The sequence below is a fragment of the Zootoca vivipara genome, chromosome 1, assembly GCF_963506605.1.
Source record: "Zootoca vivipara chromosome 1, rZooViv1.1, whole genome shotgun sequence".
Classification (NCBI taxonomy): domain Eukaryota; kingdom Metazoa; phylum Chordata; class Lepidosauria; order Squamata; family Lacertidae; genus Zootoca; species Zootoca vivipara.
In genome coordinates this window covers 22,442,406-22,465,660 of record NC_083276.1, presented here as the reverse complement: position 1 = coordinate 22,465,660, position 23,255 = coordinate 22,442,406, and the positions used below count along the sequence as shown (strand labels likewise).

The following is a 23,255-nucleotide window of genomic DNA, read 5'->3' as shown; positions in this document are numbered from 1 at the left end:
AAATATAGATTGATTTTTAGGTATACTATCCCCTAATATATACATTTATTGTGCAGATTTTTGAGCTGGAGGCATGCTCTGAATAAATAGGAGAAAAGCAAATTTTGAAGTGGAGCTGAACTTCTTTTGGGAAATATTCATCTCAAAATATGAACCAAACCAAATCTCTCCCCTATCCCTAGCTGTGTGTATGTGTGTGGTGTGTGTGTGTGTGTGTGTGTGTGTGTGTGTGTGTGTGTGTGTGTGTGTGTGTTGGAGGGGAAATTCGTCCCAGAAATGTAACATGTAGCCCGGTCCTAATTAGTAGCTTTTGGAGTTAGTAGCTTTTCCCCACAATTAATCCAGTTCTGTGTACACATTTTTGCACTGTTCCAGCAGAGCTGCTATATGAAGAAGAGTTCACAGTCTGACTGATGCAGAAGAAAACCAAGCCATGTATTTGGGACAGGGCTAATGGGTCTATTATTCATTGATACACTGAATGTGATTGTCCTTTGGAAAGCTCATTGTCCTTTGCCACAGTTCACTGCTGCTCACTGCTGCCACCTCTGCCCGTCTCAAAGCGCAGCACGCTTATGCCTCTGTGTGGGAAGAAACTTACCTGGAGGTAAAGAAAACCAGAGTGTTTGTCAACCACAACTGCAGCTTACAATGCCCAGCATTCGTTTGCTTCGGGACTTTGCAGAAAGTGGTTCAAAGCAATACGTCATTCAGAAGGGCTAGAAGCGATGAGAGAGTGGTTTGGCACAAAAGGAGTCTATGATAGCAGCTGCTTTTCCAGCCAAGTAACACAGAGACAGGTGTGCATTGGGCACCCAAACTTACCTTGATGCTGCAGCTCACCGCATTGTGCTTGCAGTGCAAACAGACTGCCTCCATGTTCCCAGCTGGTCTCCCTTCCAGGCACTGAGGAGACGCAGGTCTGCTCAGTTTCAGCAAGGCTGATGCATCACATGCCTTCTGGTTCTTCTCTCCTATATTGTGCCTATACATACTGTATACATAAAGTATAAGATGCGGGCGGCGCTGTGGTCTGAACCACTGAGCTTCTTGGGCTTGCTGATTGGAAGGTCGGCAGTTCAAATCCCCGTGACTGGGTGATCTCCCTTTGCTCTGTCCCAGCTCCTGCCAACCTAGCAGTTTGAAAGCAAACTAGTGCAAGTAGATAAATAAGTACCACTGTGGCGGGAAGGTAAACGGCATTTGCTTGCGCTCTGGGTTCAGTCACGGTGTCTCGTTGCACCAGAAGCAGTTTGGTCATGCTGGCCACATGACCCGGAAAGCTGTCTGTGGACAAATGTCGGTTCTCTCAGCCTGAAAGTGAGATGAGCGCTGCAACCCCATAGTTGCTTAACCATTCAGGAGTCCTTTACCTTTTTTACCAAGATATAAATCCACTGCTTCCCTGGGATAATCTGATCTCTTTAAAGTTTCTTCCATGCATTTACCAGTATATCTCACCTTTCTTCTATCGTGGGGCTCAAGGTGTCATACCTGCCCCCAAAGTTGGGCATTGCCATTCAAATGGTGTGCCTGCACCATGTCCTGTGATCAGTATGCTGGGTGGGGCTCCCCCAATATTTTATTCAAGTTGGCACCCCTGACAAGAGGGCTGTATTGTTGGTCCTTGGACTAGATTTTGGAACCAACATGAATATATCCTTTGACCCTTCTTGGGATTCTTGGTCTTTTCGTTATTAAAACCTTGAAATGATGCCCTTGTTTCTCAAAGTATAGACAACCCTATGTGGAGAAACCAAACAGCTGCGCTTTCAACCCATCACTCTTCAGGCCTACACTATTCTGATTTCACCACATCTCTCATCCTACTCTGAGTCCTTTCAGCCTTGTTTTGCTTACTGCATCTTTCTGCCAGTTTGTGCCCTCGAGGGGCGTTGGACTACAACTCCCATCCATGCCAGCCAACATGGTCAAAGAATGGGTACCAGTTTGAGGGAGGCTGTCCTGTTATCTGCAGTTTGGTGAATCCACAGTCTCTTGTCCTTCAATTGATTAGTTATGTGTCAGAGTCTATTAATAGATCTTCCATCGCCCTCAGCTGCTCAGCAAAACTACAAACTGGATAGTAGGTTATGGTAGTTCCATTTTAATTTGCCGGTTGACATACAGCCCTTTTTGACATGCAAACACTGCTCCTTTTATTCCCTTCCCCTCCTCCTGCAACTCAGTGGTTGGGAGTGCGGTGATGGTACAAGGAGAGAATAGAAATCAGGCGGAGCCTGGTTCTGCTGGGATTTAAGAAATGGTGGGTCTTGTTTGCTAGGGGTTTCCTAGCCTGCATGAAAAAGGATTATGTGGGTTTTACTGAGAACAGAAAAAAGAGAGGGAAAATGTGAGTTTGCTGTTAATACCTTGCAAGATACTGGCTTTCCTTCTTTCAAAAACAATGGAAATAACTTCAAAGAACTTAGCCCAGAGCTTTGATGTGGAGGAGGAGCTGGGGTTTGGCAGATTGTGCACTGATTCTGCTCCAGTTCTCTTACTTACTTACTTACTTACTTACTTACTTACTTAGGAATCATTTAGTGTAAGCTCTCAAGACCTTTCTTGCTGGCCTTTGACGCCTACCCAAGGGCTAAACAGGGTAGTCCAGCTTTTCATACCAAGTGGCCACAAGAGTATTTCAACATGGAACAAGGATGTCTTCTGCTGCTCCAGAGTGCAGGATCTGAACCATGATGATGATTGATTAATTAATTAATTAATTTGTTTGTTTACTGCCCTATACCCGCAAGTCTCAGGGCAGCTACAGCATAAAATCATAATATAAAAACACGGAATACATAATAGAAAAAACAAACAAACCAATGACCCAATATTAAATTATTCAAATTACAAGCAAAGAGATTCCAGCTAAACATTAGGAAGACCTTTCTGACAGTAAGAGCTGTTCAACAGTGGAACGGTCTCCCTTGGGAAGTTGTGGACTCTCCTTCCTTGGAGGTTTTTAAGCAGAGGGTGGATGATCATCTCCCATGGGTGCTTTAGCCGAGATTCCTGCATTGCAGGGGGTTGGACTAGGTGACCCTTGGGCTCCCTTCAACTCTTCAATTCTATGATTCAATGAAAGCATTAATAAATAAAAATAAAATAAACAATAGGCTAAAAACCAAATTAAAACACATGTCAACATTCTACGTGGCTGGATAAAAAAGGTAAAGGACCCTGACCATTAGGTCCAGTCGTGACCGACTCTGGGGTTGTACGCTCATCTCGCATTATCGGCCAAGGGAGCCGGTGTACAGCTTCCAGGTCATGTGGCCAGCATGACAAAGCCGCTTCTGGCAAACCAGAGCAGCACATGGAAACGCCGTTTACCTTCCTGCTGTAGCGGTTCCTATTTATCTACTAGCATTTTAACGTGCTTTCGAACTGCTGGGTTGGCAGGAGCTGGGACCAAGCAACGGGAGCTCACCCCGTCACAGGGATTCGAACCGCCAACCTTTTGATCAGCAAGCCCTAGGCTCAGTGGTTTAACCCATAGCGCCACCTGGGTCCAAATTAAAACAAATGTCACCAAATTAAAACACATGTCAACATTCTACGTGGCTGGATAGCCTTGCCTAAAGAAAATCCTTTTAAGAAGGTACTGAAAATAGTATTGTAAAGGTACCTAGACCACAAGTGGTGCCAATTCACACCAATGTCTTCTCACATGATCCCCACTTTTGATAGAAGCCACATGTGTGGTAATATCAGGAGGAGAGGTGTTTATATTAATGGTTAGCCAATCCTATTTAGCATGCATGGAACATGCAAACCAAACTGCTTGCAAGGATAAACGTACGGGATACTCCCCCCCCCCCCTTAATGGAGATCTTTCAATACTTTTCAGTTCAGCAGCCAAAATCTTTTTTTTTAGTCTTTTTTTGTTGTTGTTCCCTAGAACTGTTGGAGCCCTTTTCCTGAGCTAATTTGTAATCCAGTTCAGTAGCTGCTTCTTGCGCTTTCAGAATTTGTAAATGGTGCTGCTTGCTTGACTTGCATTCCTGACAAACTGGCTGTGCTGTTTCACCCCAAGGTGCTTTGGATCTGGGAGCTGAACAGCTTTGATCTCGCTTCTCTGGAAACTTAAAGCTGATGCTCTCCATCTAATTCATTAGAGCCAAGATATCAGATAATGCAGCGTTTTCACTCCTGCACTGACTAACAAAAAGAAAGGACATTTTATTTGAGGTTAAAAATTAAGAGGGAAGTCCAGTTGCTACTCTGGCACTCGCAAAGGAGGTTTTAATTTTATTTTAAATCCATTGGGCTCCTCCATTAGTAGAAGGAGTGGTGGAATCACTGTCTTCCTGCAGCCCAGAGAAATTGGCTCCGGAGAATGGCAGGGCCCTCCAAAACAGAATGATGGATGCCAACTTGAATTACTTTCAAAGAGGACTAGACAAATTCATGGAACATAAAGCTATTAATGGCTACTTGCTAGGATGGCTTTGTTCTGTCTCCACTGTTGGAGGCAGTAATCTCTGAATACCAATTCCTGGGAATAACAAGTGGGGAAAGGGTTGTTGCCTTCAGGTCCTTGTTGCAGACTTCCAGTTGGCCACTGTGAGAATTGGACGCTGGACTAGATGGATCACTGGCCTACATTGGCTCCCAGCACGTTTCCGAGCACAATTCAAAGTGTTGGTTGCTGACCTTTAAAGCCCTAAACGGCCTCAGCCGAGTATACCTGAAGGAGTGTCTCCACTTCCATCATTCAGCCCAGACACTGAGGTCCAGCGCTGAGGGCCTTCTGGCGGTTCCCTCACTGCGAGAAGGGAGGTTACAGGGAACCAGGCAGAGGGCCTTCTCGGTAGTGGCACCCGCCCTGTGGAACGCCATCCCATCAGATGTCAAGGAAATAAACAACCACAGTATCTATTTGACGTTTAGAAAACATCTGAAGGCAGCCCCGTTCAGGGAAGTTTTAAATGTTTGGTGTTTTATTGTATTTTTTAAATATTATGTTGGGAGCCGTCCAGAGTGGCCAGATGGGTGGGGTATAAATAAATCATCATCATCATCAAGCTGGGCTCATTTTAGGCTCTTAGAAGGTGCAATGTTAGGAGACATCAACATACCCTCACCTTGGAGGATAATATCTAGTGATCTCAAATGCCACATTTCTGAATATTCCGCCCTCAGTATTTTAAAACTGCCATCTTGACTACAGCACCCTTTGATTCACATCAGAGTACCTGAAGAAGGTTGGAAGCCTTTTTTAATGCTTTAAAACTATCTGTGTTTTGTTAGTCACTGTTATCTCAAGCGTGGAGAACCTCAGGCTGAGGAACCTCATGCGGCCCTCTAAGACTCTGCATCTGGGACTCTCCCTCGGCCATCCACCTTGCCCTTGTCACACCCTTTATTGCCCCTGCTTCATATCTTTTTCATTGTTTTTGCTTGGCTGGAATGTGTTCTTCAACTCTGACAGTGCCTCCTGCTTCCCTGGGATGGAGGGGGGAGAGAGAGGTGTGTGTGTGTGTGTGCTGTACAAAGGTAAAGGGCAATAAAATTGGGGGAGGAAATTTCAATGTGTGCAATGGAACCTCCCCTGCCTGCCCCATGACAACCCCAAATATTCCCAGAGGGTTGGGGGGGTGTCCCCTAGGACAGTTATAGGGTCCCATAGAAGGGAGGAGAAGGGGCAAACATTCAGTTGCACTAGGATAAATCTTTGCACTGAGGGAATGCATAATAATAATAATAATAATAATAATAATAATAATAATAATATATTTATACCCCACCCATCTGGCTGGGCTTCCCCAGCCACTTTGGCCGGCTTCCAACAAAATATTAAAATACAGTAATCCATCAAACATTAAAAGCTTCCCTAAACAGGGCTGCCTTCAGATGTCTTCTAAAAGTCTGGTAGTTGTTGTTCTCTTTGTTATATTGAATTCCACCCAATATTTATATCAAGGACCACTTTTGCCTCAGACTCCACCTACCTCTGGCATGTGGTCTTCAGAAGGTTGCTAAGAAGATGCTGCGGCCCTCAGATTGAGAAAGTTTCCACACTCCTGATAAATATGTTTGTGTGTGTTCACTAAATGGAGTTTTTCACAGTTCTTCGTGGTAGTTCAGTTTTCTCCCTCCTCTGAGCAACATTTATGTTAACCAAGAACACTTCACTCAGTCTCCTTTGGGCCAAATGATACCGCAGGGGTTCGTTACTGGGCCTCTTCTCTTCAGACGCTGTGTGATAGCAGCAGATCACTGGGGAATTTTCTTTCCCTCCTGTTTACAATACTCTTGGTTCTTGTCACAGCCTGGCATGCTTATATCTGCTGCTCATTTTTCCAAAGCTTCCAGCCATCCCGTTTCCACATCATTCCCTGTGCTCCATCCACCCAGGCACACACTTTGGGTGGGCACATGAGTAGCAGTCCATTCTGCAGGCAACGTTTCCTCTTAAATTCCAACTAACCCTGGAATTTCCTTCTATATCTGTGAGTTATACTATAATTATGGTTTGTTGATTATTAATATTAATACAATTGAACTTATTAATAAACTGTTGGTTTATTAATTAGTTAGGTCCCTCAAAGAATGAACAACATAGCCATATAAATGAAAGGTACAATAAAAGTGAAATAAGTCAATCAAAACAATATAAAATAGCACACTTGCCAAATACCCACAAATATCATTGGTGAGCTGCTCTCCAGCATTCCACCTTTTATTTGGAAACCAGGTATTCTCTCTCTCGCCCTCCTTCCCTTCCTCTCTCCCTCTCTTTGTCTCATAGAATTGTAGAGTTGGAAGGGACCCCAAGTGTCATCTAGTCCAACCCCCTACAATGGAGGAATCTCAACTAAAGTATCCATGACAGATAGTCTCCCTGTTTCTCTCCCATCCACAACCAATTACCATGAAGGAACGTCCTTACCCACATTATACCCCAAAGGAGCAATTCCCATTGATGTTCCCTTTGGAGCCAATCCATCAGTGGCAACCCATCATAAATCTTGGTCTCCAGATATATAGTTTCCCCTCTCCCCAGAAACCAGCCACAGTTGTTCTTACTCCACAGGGGTAGAGATAAATAGTCAAACCTTCTGGTTCTTCCAACAGGCTGTTCTTCCGCAGTTGCAAGAGAAAAGGGCTGAGGAAACTAAGATGCTCTGTAATGACCACAGTACAACCATGATATCAGGTGGTCTCTATGCTGCCAAGTTCAGGAAACTACAGTTCCCAGGATTCTTTGGGGGGAAGCCACGTGCTTTAAATGTTTGGTATGGATGTGACAATTCTTTCCCTCCCCCTCTCTGCCCATGATAGTTCTCCTCTGCTACCTCATTTAGTATCATCCGGTCTCCTTTTCATGTTAACCTTCCCCACCCACTGCAAAGCTGTCACTCCTCCTGCAACAGCCGCCATGTTAAGACTGGCAGCGGTAACTAGCGTGACATATAATAAACGGGGGGGGGGATCATTCACAAATCTTCTCCTAATTTCCAGCCCCCAGCGACTGCTTTAGTTGTCAGGAAGAAAGACACTTCTGTTCACAAACAATCCCTTTGCATCATCCATCCTCCTCTGGGGGCAGCAGCCAAACTCCACGAGTTTCAGGGCATATTATTTTGCAAAGCAGAGTCCTCTCTGGAAAACAAAAAAACGGTGCAGCAAAAGGATCAATCTGCACTATTGGCATTCCCTTCACTAATTAAAAGGTGCCATTTTTCTTCCGTTTGAAAAGCACCATCTCCCCATCACCTCTCTCTTTCTTGCTGGTGGCTTTGATCAGAATTGGGCTGTACTCCAGAAACTCATTAAAAACAAAGTGCAGCCAACTTTTACTTTAAAAGAAAGTGTGTGTGTGTTGGCGGGGGTGGGGAGAAGATTGCTCATCTGTCAGAAGAAAGACAAACAATGTCATACGATTGGCTGCTAATTTGCTGTCCCCCAGGAGCTCTCCTTTATTTTAACATTATATATATATATATATATATATATATATATATATATATATATATATATATATATATATATATATAGGAGCTGAGATGCTGAGTCAACTGGGGATCTGCTCAGCTGAAAACACTTTCCTTTCTTAGAATGGGCAGGGAAATGACATGCAAAACTCTCCACTGCTTCCTCAACACTATGTGGCCAAAGGTGCCAAACTCTCCTCCTCCTCCTTGAAATAGCTTTAAAGCGTAGGAATGAGGAATTTTCCTGGATAACACCACTACCTAATGTCTCTTGCAATCTTTCGGTTTCTCATTTTCTAATCTTAAATTCAGTTCTCCACATTTTGCTGCCCACTTGATCATTGGCTGTAGTTCACAGTGGTTCTCCAACCAGAGCCAGGCTGCTGAGTCTAGACACTGTTTTAAGCTCTTCCAATGCCAGTTGTGGGTGATATGTATTTTAAACATATGCAACTCCTTCCCTGGGGACATCTGACAAACTCCCTCCCTCCCTGTTATTAGGTGGGTGTTGAAAACCTTTTTTATTCATTCCAAAAGACATTTTATAATTGATTCTGCTGTTTTTATAGACCATCTGTTGTTGGTTTTTTTAAAAAAACTGTTGGTTGCCACCCACCTCTAGTTGTATGACTGCTCTGGTTATAGTTAATACTTAGTGTGTGTTTTTTTGTTATATTTTTTTGTTGTATGCAATTTAGAGAGCTCGTGTTAAAAATGAGATATTGATAACTAAATAAAAACATGTTGTTTGATACTGTCCTTTAGATTGCAGTTCCCTTTCCTAAGTTTCTAGACATGTGTGTGTATACTTAGGGTATATATGCTGATTCATATTTATATTATTCTACTGTCATTTTTGGCTTTCCTCTTTGTGCTTCTCTGAGAGTCTCAGGTGAACGATTAGATGTTTTTATTAAATTCATAAAATACTAGGGGCTGCTCTCCTGCTTGCTCTGCTCACCAACTTCCCTGCCATTCCCCCCTAGAGCTTTCCCTTACTATGCCATGCAACTATTAAGCTTACTTTTCACCTTCCCAGCTCCATTTCTGAAACCACTTTTCTCTTCTAGTCTCCTGACCATGTTTGCCTGCCTTTTCACATACAAACCCCATTTTCCAGCATTTTTTTGGGTAACTTGGGGATGGAGGGACACTGGAGTTTTGTTTTTTTAAAAAGAAAAATGAATTAACCAGTTTTAAGGAGAAATATCAGAGATGGATATCTCCCGCTTGGACTACTGCAATGCGCTCTACGTGGGGCTACCTTTGAAGGTGACCCGGAAACTACAACTAATCCAGAATGCGGCAGCTAGACTGGTGACTGGGAGCGGCCGCCGAGACCACATAACACCGGTCTTGAAAGATCTACATTGGCTCCCAGTATGTTTCCGAGCACAGTTCAAAGTGTTGGTGCTGACCTTTAAAGCCCTAAATGGCCTTGGACCAGTATACCTGAAGGAGCATCTCCACCCCCATCATTCTGCCCGGACACTGAGGTCCAGCACCGAGGGCCTTCTGGCAGTTCATTCGTTGCGAGAAGCCAAGTTGCAGGGAACCAGGCAGAGGGCCTTCTCAGTGGTGGCGCCCGCCCTGTGGAACGCCCTCCCATCAGATGTCAAAGAGAAAAACAGCTACCAGATTTTTAGAAGACATCTGAAGGCAGCCCTGTTTAGGGAGGCTTTTAATGTTTAATAGATTATTTTATTTCATTTTTCTGTTGTAAGCCGCCCAGAGTGGCTGGGGAAACCCAGCCAGATGGGCGGGGTATAAATAAATTATTATTGTTGTTGTTGTTGTTGTTGTTGTTGCAACACATAAGCTAATATCAAAAAGCTAACACATCAAAGCCTTCCCAAACTTCCTTCTCACTGTACTCAAATCTGGTTTTAAACAGCCACTTCCACCTCTCCTTGTCACTCCCTGCTCACTCTACATAAACCTCTGACATTGTTTAAAACCACCACATTTTTTCCTGTCAGTGTCTCTTCATCTGTGCTTTATTCAAATCTCTGCTGCTGTTCAAAGCGGCCACTGTCCCCTCTCAGCATGTATCCACCCCTCACTTTACTTAGACTTCTGCCATGTGCATGCACACGAAAGCTCATACCAAAATATAAACTTAGTTGGTCTTCAAGGTGCTACTGAAGGAATTTTTTTATTTTGCTTCGACTCAGACCAACACGGCTACCTACCTGTAACTATTGTTTAAAACAGTTCCTTTTCTCCTTTTCCATGTCATGGCTATACTCAAATACCTCCTGCTTTTATTCTTCAGTTGCCTCATGTGTGTGAGAGAAAGGATGCACAACTCTCAAATATTAAATAAATCAATTTTAATAAAAATGATGCCGTGAGCAATTTGGAAGAAAGGTGAGAAATAAATGTAATAAAACTACATCAGAACTATGTTTCTGTATTATGTCTTCAGATGAATTCTTCACATGAGTGAACATATGAGGATAAGGCAGAGGAGATCTCCAATGTTGGTGCATCTTTCTAATCACACTCCCAACTGCACATAAAAGGCCACCAACCCATTTATTTGTTATGATCAATGTCAGTAGTAGGTGATTGAGAAATTTAACAAATAAATGTAAGTTATTAATTGCTTCCCACGAGGCACCTCAAAATGATTTACAGTATAATAAAGACATATATAAAATAGTTACACGTGTAAAAACAATTAAAACAATTGCACATATAAAATAATTGTTGGAAACCGTGTGTGTGTGTGTGTTCTTGAAGGCCTTCCCAAATGTTGTGTTTGATTATAATGTTTTGAAAGAAACCAAAGATGAGCTTGGCGATGGAGCACCACTTTGTTTTGCTTTATCTGCTTCCTTCTCTCTGTCTTCGGCTGCTCTGGGCTTCAGGTTGGCAAAGAGCCAGGTTCTACTCTGAGACTGGAGAGCTTCCCTCCATTTGTACTTGGCATCTTTTATCAGCCAGATTTCAGCAGCTCTCTTCTCTGCTCTCCAGGCCAAAAGCCAGTGACTGGCAGCTGAGGTCAGTGAACGCAGAAAATGTTATGGCAGGCTGGAACCCTGAGAAATAAATTTATTCTTTTCCCTCCTGTCCTCCCAGTGTCCCCTTCCTAGGAAACTAGGCAATATTTTCTGTGGCTGCCATCCATAACCCAGAACAGACAGTGCAGTTCTTCCCATGCTCCATTCTCACTCTCACACTCTCACTCACTCGTTGGGAGATGGGCGACTATCAATTTCAGTTTCTCAGTTTCCCAATCTTAAGTTATGTTCTCCACAGTGTGTGTGTGTTTTGTTTTGTTTCAAGTCTGCAAACTGTTATGGCAAAGCCCTCATGAAAATTCACCAACATTTTTCTAATATGCACATTTTTATATGCGGTTTCCCCCAATGTACACATTTTTTCAAAACAATATAATACATTTTGTATGCTATTTTCACGAATATATGCATGTTTATGCATAAGTTACCCAAGTATGTGCATTCCTTGCACATTATTTGACTGGAGAACTGCGTTGCAAAATTCAGAGAAGTTTGAATTTCGAAGGATGGCTGTGTCTCAGTTCTAAGATTGCTATGGAAAGTGTGAATTCGGTAGGTTTTTGCTTGCCTACAAGGAATGTGCTGATGGCAAACATCTTGTAGGGATTTCCCCTCATCTATTTCACACAGGCTGTGGCAAACACAGGTGGAGAGCTGCAAGTTTCTGTCCTATTAAGGCATTTTTGTCTGCATGTGTGAAATTCTGCTTGTGTTCCTGCAAAACACTCAGAACTGGTGATCCAGGAAAAACTAATATATTTTCAAGGGAAGAAAGATCAAATATACACAAACAAATTCTTCATACTTACAGCTTTACCTCATCCATGTTTACTGTGTTGTTGTTGTTTAGTCGTTTAGTCGTGTCCGACTCTTCGTGACCCCATGGACCATAGCACGCCAGGCACTCCTGTCTTGCACTGCCTCCCGCAGTTTGGTCAAACTCATGTTCGTAGCTTCGAGAACACTGTCCAACCATCTTGTCCTCTGTCGTCCCCTTCTCCTTGTGCCCTCCATCTTTCCCAACATCAGGGTCTTTTCCAAGGATTCTTCTCTTCTCATGAGGTGGCCAAAGTATTGGAGCCTCAGCTTCACGATCTGTCCTTCCAGGGAGCACTCAGGGCTGATTTCCTTAAGAATTGATAGGTTTGATCTTCTTGCAGTCCATGGGACTCTCAAGAGTCTCCTCCAGCACCATAATTCAAAAGCATCAATTCTTCGGCGATCAGCCTTCTTTATGGTCCAGCTCTCACTTCCATACATCACTACTGGGAAAACCATAGCTTTAACTATACGGACCTTTGTCGGCAAGGTGATGTCTCTGCTTTTTAAGATGCTGTCTAGGTTTGTCATTGCTTTTCTCCCAAGAAGCAGGCGTCTTTTAATTTCGTGACTGCTGTCACCATCTGCAGTGATCAAGGAGCCCAAGAAAGTAAAATCTCTCACTGCCTCCATTTCTTCCCCTTCTATTTGCCAGGAGGTGATGGGACCAGTGGCCATGATCTTGGTTTTTTTGATGTTGAGCTTCAGACCATATTTTGCGCTCTCCTCTTTCACCCTCATTAAAAGGTTCTTTAATTCCTCCTCGCTTTCTGCCATCAAGGTTGTGTCATCTGCATATCTGAGGTTGTTGATATTTCTTCCGGCAATCTTAATTCCGGCTTGGGATTCATCTAGTCCAGCCTTTCGCATGATGAATTCTGCATATAAGTTAAATAAGCAGGGAGACAATATACAACCTTGTCGTACTCCTTTCCCAATTTTGAACCAATCAGTTGTTCCATATCCAGTTCTAACTGTAGCTTCTTGTCCCACATAGAGATTTCTCAGGAGACAGATGAGGTGATCAGGCACTCCCATTTCTTTAAGAACTTGCCAAAGTTTGCTGTGGTCGACACAGTCAAAGGCTTTTACATGTTTACTGTACTCAGTAGGTAAAACTCGGAAAATTAGAATATCGTCGAAAAGTGCATTTATTTCAGTAACGCAACTTAAAAGGTGAAACCAATATATGAGATAGATGCATGACATGCAAAGCAAGATATGTCAAGCCTTTATTTGTTGTAATTGTAATTATTTGTTGTTAGGTGAGTCAATTATAAATGGAATGTAATTAATGAAATGTAATAGCGATGTTTATTTTTGTATCATTGCAACTATTTGTTTTATTACTGTGGAATTTCCAAAAGAAAGCATTTGTAAAAATTAAAATAAGGGGGGGGGGGAGTTGCATTACTGAAATATTTTTTTTAAAAAAAATATCCTTCCAGTAGCACCTTAGAGACCAACTAAGTTTGTCATAGGTATGAGCTTTCGTGTGCATGCACACTTCTTCAGATACCAACACGTCAGACCAACATGGCTACCTACCTGTAACAAGTACTACTGAAATAAATGCACTTTTCGAAGATATTCTAATTTTCCGAGTTTCACCTGTATTTTTGCACAACACATAAAGTGAGTGTTGACGCACATGGTGCAGATCCTGCATAAAGGCACTATTCCACATGGCACAGGCAGAGAAAAGTGGAGGCAGGCTGCTCTTACTACTGCTAGGCAAGGTGAGGCAGCCATCCCAGCAGGCCAGTTTATGGGTAGACCAGCAGGGGAGAAGCCCCGATGCAAGAAACAACAGTTGCACAAGAACCCATTAATTTTATTAAGAGGTTCACAGGGAAACGTCCCGCTGCCCATGTCCTGTGTTAATTTGTGAAACTGCCATTTGGATTTGCTGGCGGCAAACATGTCTTACTCAGCCATGAGGGAAGCATTACTGTAAACCAACCAGAGCCAGATTGTGACTGTATTCAAGAGAGCAGTCTCAAAATTAGTTGAAGCCAGCATCCAAATACAAGAGAGCGGCATTTCCCTTTTGCGTACCAGGGCCCAAGTACTAACCTGGATGGTACACACTGTCAGAGAGAAGGAAGCAGGTTCACCATGCCCCCCGCCCCGGTCAGGTTTTCTCAATCAAGAGGCTTGTGCGCTGTATTCATGAGCCAATTAAGAATGGCTCATGGCAGACACCGTCATTTGTAATCACAAACAAGTGCTTTCCCATGTTTGGATCTTGCAAGGAAAAAAACACAACGATGTAATTAATATTCTCCCTGTGTACCTTTCATTCGCTTGCGGAACAAAACAAAAAAAAACCACCCATCAACGCGGAGGGATGACAAAGTGTTTGTGCTGAGTCAAATGAAGTCAACAGCAAGGGCCCTGGCTGTGCCCCAGTGAGCTTTGTGCTCCTTGAGCAAAAAGGCAGAGGGCATGTCTTGGAGGATTCCTGAAACAGGCTTGAGATGCTGAACAAGCACTATAGGAAAATTTCACTGAGAGGGAGTTTAGAAGCCTCGCCACTGCTTCCAACGGCTGCCAGGATATAACAGAAGGGTGAACGAAGCCCATGAATCTGACAATGTGGAGGTGGTCCTGGAAGATGTGCATGCGATCCATGTTTACCCCCAAACAGCTCTGGTTTTTGCTACCTGTCCCAGGAAAGTAACAGTTCCTTGCTTTGTCCCCGTTTTGCTATTTGGCATCCAGGTGAAAATGCTGCAATGTGGGAGCGCTCCTGTTCAATGTGCCAACTAGGCAGCCAGCCGGGCCCTACCCAATATTCAATTCTCTCTCACCTGGCAATTGCACAATAGTCAGCATTCCTTGACCACTCAGTCCAAAGATTGTGTATTCCCTTGTTGTTGTTGTTGTTTCTGCAAACCTCGATGTTCCCTTGAGCATTCTGATACCCACCCCCTCTTCTTTCTCCATGGCCTTATTTTGGCTACAGTCTTGTCTGTACATACCAGCTGAGTTGGCTTCTAGAAGAAGCAATTGTGGGTTAGGAGACACCTTTCAAAAAGGCTACTAAGGTTTCCATTTGACATTTAGTCCCCTCCATTTAGTCAGCGGATGTTAACTTTTCTGATGAAAAGCTGATGCATCTTGTCTCTGGTACTGACATGCGTCTCAATGTGCACGCATGAGCAGTAAGGCACTCTGCTTGCCATTTAATGCACTGCAATAATTCTGCAGCTGGCAGGATTTTGACCGATGCAGAGCAATCAGGGATGACACAAGGCCAAGCCTGAGGTATGGCCACACTCCTGAGGTGTGATGTTTCTTCCTGGCATGCCTTCTCTTTCCCTTGCTCAGTAGGCTCTGTTCTGTCACATCAACATAATAACTAGATGCAAAGGGCAAACTGTATAAAGAGGCTGAACGGAAGATCCAAAATTTGCTCTTCTTTCCGATTTTATGATGAGCAACACTATTTCAACATTCTATTTTGAAAGATAATATCCATCACATTGGTCATACAAGGGCTCAAGTCCACTTGGAACTTCCTCCTTCTGATCTAGGAATTCTACTCCCTAGTGTTTTAGGGCATGTTGGCTTTGCTCATTTATCAGCAATCTGCCCATGCTTATGCTGGGGTTGATCCCCTGGCAGGTGGAAATAAGGATCACTGCTCAGTGGTAGAATACAGGATCTACCTTGCAAGCAGAAGGTCCCAGGTTCAATCCCTGGCTGTCAGTGTAGACAATACCAAACTAGATGGACCAACTGACTCCCGTGTTCCTTTGTACATAGTGCTGAGCCCCAAATGAGAACTGGCTCATATCAAGGATAGATGTTTGACATTACAACAACTCTACAAGGTCTATTGTATTTACCAACACTGAACTCATTATCAGAGTGCTGGTTATAGCCAAAAAGGCACCATCCATGAGCAAGATGGAGCTATTAGAGGGCTTGAGGGAACCCCAAGGGTTGCAGAGGTACAAAAGGGGGGAACCCTAAAAGAGAGAGACACACAGAGACACACAGTCCAAAAAATACAGCCTAATGAGGACTGAGCAACTTCAGTGGCTACAGAACACTGAGCGCTTGTTTGGAGGGGGGTGGGGAGAGAAAAGGAAATGGAGAACGCCTAGAAAATGTTATGGCAGGCTGAAACCCTGAGGAGGATCATTCTACACTGCAACATTTTGTTGCAGTCCTACTTATTACTCTCATTTGAGTTGTGTAGCAGGAAAACAGAAATGGAGAGGCGTTAGCTGCCCGATGCCACACCATGACTCCATGGCAAATGTTGGTCTATCCCACCCAGTTGAAAGATGCTAAATGGGGCCTCCATGTAGAGGGGCAGTGTACCTGCAAAAACCAGATACTCCTGGGGACAAGCAGCAGCAAAGGGCCCTTACTTTCAAGGCCTCCCTTTGAGCTTCTCAGAAGTATAGTGCCAGCTGCTGTTCAAAGCAAGATGCAGCATCTTGGGCTGATCTAGCACGGCAATTCCTTCTGCCAAAAAGTCTCTCTCCATTGCATCCCACTGGATTTCAAGTGAAATTACATCACTTTGACTTTCAGCAGTGAGCAAAACTCCTCCAAGATTTACATGCTGCATAAATACCAAACAAGAATTCTGCTTCAGAACGAAGCACCTCGCTTCCAAAAACACACACGCATACTTAATTTCCATGACTAATTTATAACCGCGTAGCTTCTGCATAACCCGACTGGGGCACAAGGCAGCAACCAGCTCCTTCGAACAATGTCATTCTTGCTTAAAGCAAGAGAGAGAAAAAAGGGAGCATTTGATTCAAAGCCTTGTTGCTGTTTCTCCACTGTTACCAACGACAGCATGGCTTTGCAGAGCCTATGGGGGAAAGAGCGCATTCAAAAGAGTGCTGCAAAGGTCCTTCTGGGGCAATTAGGTTCGCTGAAACCAGGAACCTGGGATGTGCAACGTTTATTTGGGCAAAGAGCACAGCGCATAAATGAGACAGTGACGTCATGAAAAGGATGTAAACGGGTGCTGCTTCAGTCTTTCTGAAGAGGGAGACCTCATGGAGCTTCCATTTTGCAGCGTTTTGGTGGGTGGTGTTTCAACGGTCTCTAAACCTTCCCCAACCCCCCTGACCACTTGAAAATTGTTTAATGATTTTCCCACCTGTTGTAGCAGTTGGAATGGGCTGCGCTAGATGCTGTATGATTTTTCATTGCATTTTTACAGAGCAGCTGAATGAAGCTCATTGCCCAGTTTGGAAACCCCTGATCTAGACAAATATCCATTAAAAGCCATTTCCCCCTCCACTGCTTGAAGGCCACGTTCCTTCGGGGGCAATTTGTTGGCCGCATGTTGGTGCTGCAGGAGCCTGTGGAGGGCAGGGCTGCTGCCAACAGAGGCAATTTTAAGGTAGTACAACCAGTGCAGCTGTATTGGGAGCAGCACTGCATGGGGTGCCAAAACAGTGCTGTAGAACTGAGCACAAGAGGTAGGGGTGCCGGATTTTAGCACCACACAGGGTGCCACTGAATTGTGAGCAGCCAAGTGTCACAACTGCATTTCTAACCAGCAATATGCTGCAGCGAGTCTCAGGGTGAAGCCTCCCCAAAATAAGTCTCGGTTAGTTCCACTTGTGCAGGGCTAGCTCTGGGTTTCACAGAGCCTGGGCCACATGTCCTCTGGTAGGGGAGACCCCTAGCTGAAATGCTGGTGGGCTCCTCCAGTCATCACAGGGACAACACTGACCTAGAATCATAGAATCGTATAGTTGGAAGGGTCCCTGAGGGTCTAGTTCAACCCCCTGCAATGCAGGGATATGCAGCTGTCCCAAACAGGGATCGAACCTGCAACCTTGGCATTATCAGCACCACGCTCTAGCCAACTGAACTATCCAGACCTAGGTGAGCCAAAAGGTCTGTCTCAACCTAAGGCAGATTCCTCTGCTCTTATAGGCAATGGAAAAAGGTTGCAGCCTGACCTCTGGAGCCAGAACCAATACACCGTAACCTCTATTCTTCTCTGAATTTGCCCTACCAACAAGCAGCTATTCATCCAACAAACTTGGGCTGCTGGGCTGCTGTTGAGCAGCTGATATATTTCAGGCACAGCCTGGTCCTCTGAAGCCTGATTTCTTCTAGGAACTGGAGTACAAAAAGCTACAAGAGCAGAATGCTTAGCAGCTCGCCATGAATCCTGGAACTGAAAAAGGGGGAGAAGTCAGTGTTGAGCATCAGTTCACTCTGTCCACTGTCAAAGATGCTTCCCTTAAAAGTGTTAGTAGAGATGACCTGGATGTAGGGAGCAGGCGGAGGGGAGGGGAGCCGACTCTGGTAAAGTCCCTGAGCATCTTTTCACTGTATCATGGAAGTTACAGGCATCTCACACAAGGGTCCTACATTGCTGCTTCTCTTGTACTAATCCTGTTTAGGCAGGCATCATTTAACAATCTGGGCTCCCCCCGAAGGCTGCAGCAGCCAGCCAGAGGAAACTGCCCTGTCAATCTGAAAGGAAGCTGAAGGGCAGCCACGGTGCTTGTGTACACAGCAGATTTGAGCCGGGGGCACGCAGATGCAAAAGAGAAGTGCAGAGCGAAAACACAGGGACCCACAAGAGTGTTAACCCCATGGCCTGCTTTAGACAGCGATTCCCCTCTCAGCCTCTCCCCAGAGAAAAGCAGCTGCTTTAGCTCTGCCAAAATGTCAGCGATCAACCTCTTCTTTTCAGCAAAGCAAATACTGCCTCCCCCCTCCCCATTCTCCAAGTCAGCACCAATCCAGATAGTACAACCAACAGTGAGCCTGCCAGAGTCTCCCAGGAAGTAAGCAAAGCGGTGGGCTGGCAGGGGAAGAAGTGAGGGGGCGGAGAGGAAGAGAGAAAAAGCTGGAAGACGCTTGTCAAATCCCAGTGCCTTTCTGTGTTAAATCTGTCACGCACCCGAAAGATCCAATATGAGAATCTTTTGCTAAGGAGACTCAAGGGAAATTACAGTAAATTGTAATACTGAGTACATACAAGGCAACAATGCAAGTCAAGTTCCCTGGAAAGATGATAGACCTTCATCAGCTTAAGATCCATCTGTTTAAGGTTAGAATCATAGAATAATAGACTTGCAGAGTTGGAAGGGACACAAAGGGTCATCTAGTCCAACCCCCTGCAATGCAGGAATCTCAGCTAAAGCATCCATGACTATTATTAATAATAGTCCCCAACCTCTGCTTAAAAACCTCCAAGGAAGGAGAGTCCACAACCTCCTTACGGAGTCTATTCCACTGTCAAACAGATCTTACTGTCAGAAAGCTTTTTATAGCCATTGATTCAAGTCCTACCCTCCAGAGCAGGAGAAAACAGGCTTGCTCCATCTTCCATGTGACAGGTTGATCATTGTGCCCCCCCCCCATTTTATGAAACTATTTCAAGTCAATTCCTGAGAGTGACCATTCTGTCGTGATTATTAATTTCCTTCCACAAAGTAGGGGTGTGAGTGTCTGCATTTGGTGCAGGTCGGGTCCTTGGGTGCAAATGGGGCACTGCCCTCTCAACCTCAGTCTGGCCCCACCTGCCTGCTGCCTTACAAACAGTCCAGGGAATGTTACATGGGCTGTCACCTTCCTCTTCCTTAGCTGCCATTGTAGAACTCAGACAGTCATTGGGTCAAGCTCTGCCAATATCTGATCTAGCTCCACCTACTGGTGACCTCTCTTCCTTCTGCTCTACTGGTCCCAGTGGGCGTCAGTCACCACCACTGCTGCTCCAACCATAGGCTGTGGTTTTTCTTACAATTCTGTGTTTCACACTTCCCTTTTGTTTTTGTTTTAAAGAAGTGCACTGTTACAGATCATGTGCGGAAGTTAAGTTACACGGTCTACAATCCAAGCTGGATACTTTTTCCTCCCAGGGGTTCCACAATACAACCATAAACTAGTGGGAAATGAGTGCTGCGTCAAAAACACTCTTTATAGCTGTTGGTTAAGCTACGATTCCAGGCTTGTAATGCAACTTTTATAGATTTTGCAATGTGTTAGCCGGATTTTTTAAAAGACAGGATATTAATGTTTTAAAGGACAACAGAACCTACTTCATTGCCCTCCGCCCAGCTGCTGCCACATGGCCAAAGCCCTGTGCATGATGATCAAGCAAAAGGGAATTACAAGTAGGAAGGCATGTTTTTAGTTAATTTGCTAATGGCTACCGACATTGGTTCCATTTTCTGTAAATTACCAATTAGACCTGCTGTGTCTTGTTTTGATCAAGGGGTCTGTACAGTTGCTGGCCAAATAAGAGCTAACTCTTCAATGCTCCATAGCATTTGCCAGGGTCTCAGGGTCCATTAGTGGCTTTAAGTACCTTTTAACAAAACAGGCCCAGCTCCCCGTTGGAGACTAATTCAACAGGAATTTCCAGGTCAGTTGGATGAAGTTTTTGATTCAGGTGTGATCAAGGGCTGTTTTCAGGCCCCAATTTAAACAGGAAGACAAGCTGCTTGTATTAAGTATTATATAACTTGACGTAAAAGTGGTCTATTGGTTTACACCTTCCATATACCTATGTGCAGCAAAAGGAAAGACTGCTGGACAGCGAACTCTGAGCAAAGGGGAAATGTGGCCAACAACGGGCAGCTGTTTGTCACAGAGATTAGCCCGTCTCATATGGTATGCTCTAAAACCACTTCTTGGAGGATTCTGACATGACTGAACCAGCATGCTATGTGTAAGCCCAGTTGAGCCCCTGATTTAATGGTGGATCTCGACCTTTTCTCAGATCAGGCATTTGCCCTGGATTTAAGAATAGTTCAAATTAGATGTTCTTCTGAGCATCTTTTTGTAAAACAGAGGTATCAGATTAATCAAATCTTCTACTATGGCTGTGTTATGGCCCAGACTGCCACTTTGGGGCAGCCTGATTATTTTCATCCAGCTCTCAAAACGAAGGACAAGCACTATATCCATCCAAAAATCATTTTTATTATTAACATAATCTTCCCATTGAGCCAAGTGGGTTTATAATGCATAAGGAATGTCGGTAAATATTCCGTCTTTAGCATCTTTTTACATATTTCCATTGATAAATAAACTCTGAATTCACATAAAAAAGTTAAACTTAAATAACTAATATTTTCTTTTCATTTCTTCTTCTTCTTTTAAACAGGCATACATTGGTAAAATATAAATATTCTTGTACACAACCTCTCTTCTAAATAAAGGCAGTAACAATTAGCTACACATCACAGTTATAAACAACTAAAAACATAAACCTTTCGGTTAATTTGTCTGCCTGGACTACTGCAGAGATGGAGCACAGCAAATTTCACATTTTGATTCCGGGCCCAGAGAGGTTGAAAGACATGAAGAGAACGGGTCTTTGACAGGCTTGGTTAAAAATAGGCTGCTCTGCCACTGAATTTTAACTCGAATCTATTATTCTACAGTTGGTGTTTGATTCTATTTAAAGTTTTACATAACACTCAGATGTCACCTAATAAAACATGGCACAATACCCATTTGAACAATAGCGTCAGGCTTTAAAACTACTATGGGGCGAAGATGTAGGTGATACACGGGGGGGTGGCATGTGTGTGGTTCCCCCACATTTCTGTTTAGTTATTTCTCTGCATTAACAATAAGATGCTGTATCACTTCCACAGTCAGAATCCCTCACAGTAATGAGCAGATTGCCTGTTTTGTTGTATTACCTCTCAGCCTGAAGAGCCGCCCTTCGAATCAGGAGGAAGGCTTACGCAGTATGCTTCCTAACATTCTCACATGATGATTCATCAATTTATGAGGACAGTCTTTCAGAGGACTCGAGGGATGATGGTGAAAGGGACAATGGGGCTGCTGGCCTCCAGCTCCAGCGCTGTCAGGAAGCACTCGGTTGCTGCATCGTCATTGCCCTGAGCTTGCAAAACCACCCCGAGGCCATTCCAAACCTCATGGGCCGTGGAGTTCACCTGGACAGCATCCCTAAGAATCTTCTCGGCCAGGCTGTACCTTCCAAGCTGGTGAAGTATCAAAGCCTGCAGCGAGCAGAGAAAAGAGTGCCATGGAAAAGAGGTTGAGGGAACGGCAATGAAATACTGCAAATTTTTAAAAAGAGGAGCACATTCTTCAGACAGGGCAAATGAGAAGACCATGGCAACAAGGCTGGGCCGTTACCAAATCCCAAAATATTTGGATTCTGCACTATGATAAGATTCTTTAAGGGGAAGAACACGTGCTAAAATGGAAAATGAACGGAAGATGTATATGTGCAGAGGTTGAGCCTCTGTTGATTTAGCTGAGAGGAACTCTTAAAGGGCAAGTGTTGGCTGTGCAACCCTGGAGGAAAAGGCAGCTATTCTTGCAATTTTCCATTACAGTTAAGACAAGCAGTATGCATTCTTCATCAACACACAAATAAACAGTTCAGTTGTGCACTGTTTCCTCTTTGGTATTCTCAAATAAGGGGAAGCTTTTTAAACTCCTAGAATAATGAGATCATCAACCTATTAGTCAATTGAGGACTCCTTCCACTTCAAATTCTGGCAGGTAGAAGCTAGCCTTCGGAGAAAACAATCAGAACAGCAAGTGGCTATAAACTATGCTTTGTAAACAGAGAAAACAAATTAAATGAGTACATAAAGATCACTGTACACTATGCATACTAAGAATCACCCCATCCCCCCCAAGGCAGAGATTTTCAACCTTTTTGAGTCCACGGCTCCCTTGACCAACTACATTCTTTCGGCGGCACCCCTGTGGGGCTCAGGAGCCCAGTTATGCCCCCCCCTTGCCTGCAGAGCTGGCAGCCTCTCACCCTTTTTCAAACACCCTTCCTTGTGGAGTGTTTCCTCAGCCTCCTCTCTTCTCCCCTCTCCTTGTGAGTCCTCCAGGCAGCTGCTGCCACCACCCCTGGTCTCTGAGCTGCCCCCAAAGAGAGCTGTTCCTCACGCTGCCCCACAGGGGCCTGGGACTTGTCTGTCCATTCCCAACAGCAAGGGCTGGCAGAGTGGGTGGCTGGGCTCCCTCACCTGCTTAATTGCTTATTCCGAGGCCGCCTCGGCTCCTGGCAACTAGCACCCCCTGGCCAGCCCCAGAGGCACCATTCGCCTGGGGAGCTTGTAGCCAGGGCTGCTGCAACAAACAGCTGCGCAAGCCTTTGGGAGGCAGAGATGCAAGAGGGCCTCAGAGGAGGGAGAGAAGGAAAGAGGGACAGAGGCCAGAGTTGCCCGCAGCACCTGAGGGTGCCCCAGCACACTGGTTGAAAACCACTGCTCTAAGGTAGATAGAGGTGACATCTCCCATTCTGTTGATTGTTCTTAATGAGCAGAAAGTACTTTAGTGAGCTGTGTTTATACACAGTATACCTTTGAATAAGAGTTCTTTTCAGCCAGCCACTATAGCAGGGGTAGGCAACCTAAGGCCCATGGGCTGGATGCGGCCCAATCGCCTTCTCAATCCAGCCTGCGGACGGTCCGGGAATCAGTGTGTTTTTATACAAGTAGAATGTGTGCTTTTA

The 23,255-nt window shown here is 44.4% G+C and overlaps 1 protein-coding gene and 1 non-coding gene across 5 annotated transcripts in view; both read right to left on the bottom strand.

The window, feature by feature from the left end:
- Nucleotides 1-14,107: 14,107 nt before the first annotated feature.
- TTC7B (tetratricopeptide repeat domain 7B) overlaps nucleotides 14,108-23,255 on the bottom strand; it is a 105,361-nt gene continuing 96,213 nt past the window's right edge. For 2 of the 4 annotated variants that reach the window (XM_035101891.2, XM_060272302.1), the window contains one exon: nucleotides 14,111-21,774. In XM_035101891.2, coding sequence (XP_034957782.2) covers nucleotides 21,553-21,774 — 222 coding nt within the window. In that variant the 3' untranslated portion in view covers nucleotides 14,111-21,552. Of the gene's footprint in view, nucleotides 21,775-23,255 lie in introns of all 4 variants that reach the window. The other 2 variants (XM_060272309.1, XM_035101893.2) reach the window with 2 other exon arrangements.
- TRNAI-GAU (transfer RNA isoleucine (anticodon GAU)) lies at nucleotides 17,585-17,658 on the bottom strand. The gene has a single exon. It is a non-coding gene; the product is annotated as a tRNA-Ile (tRNA).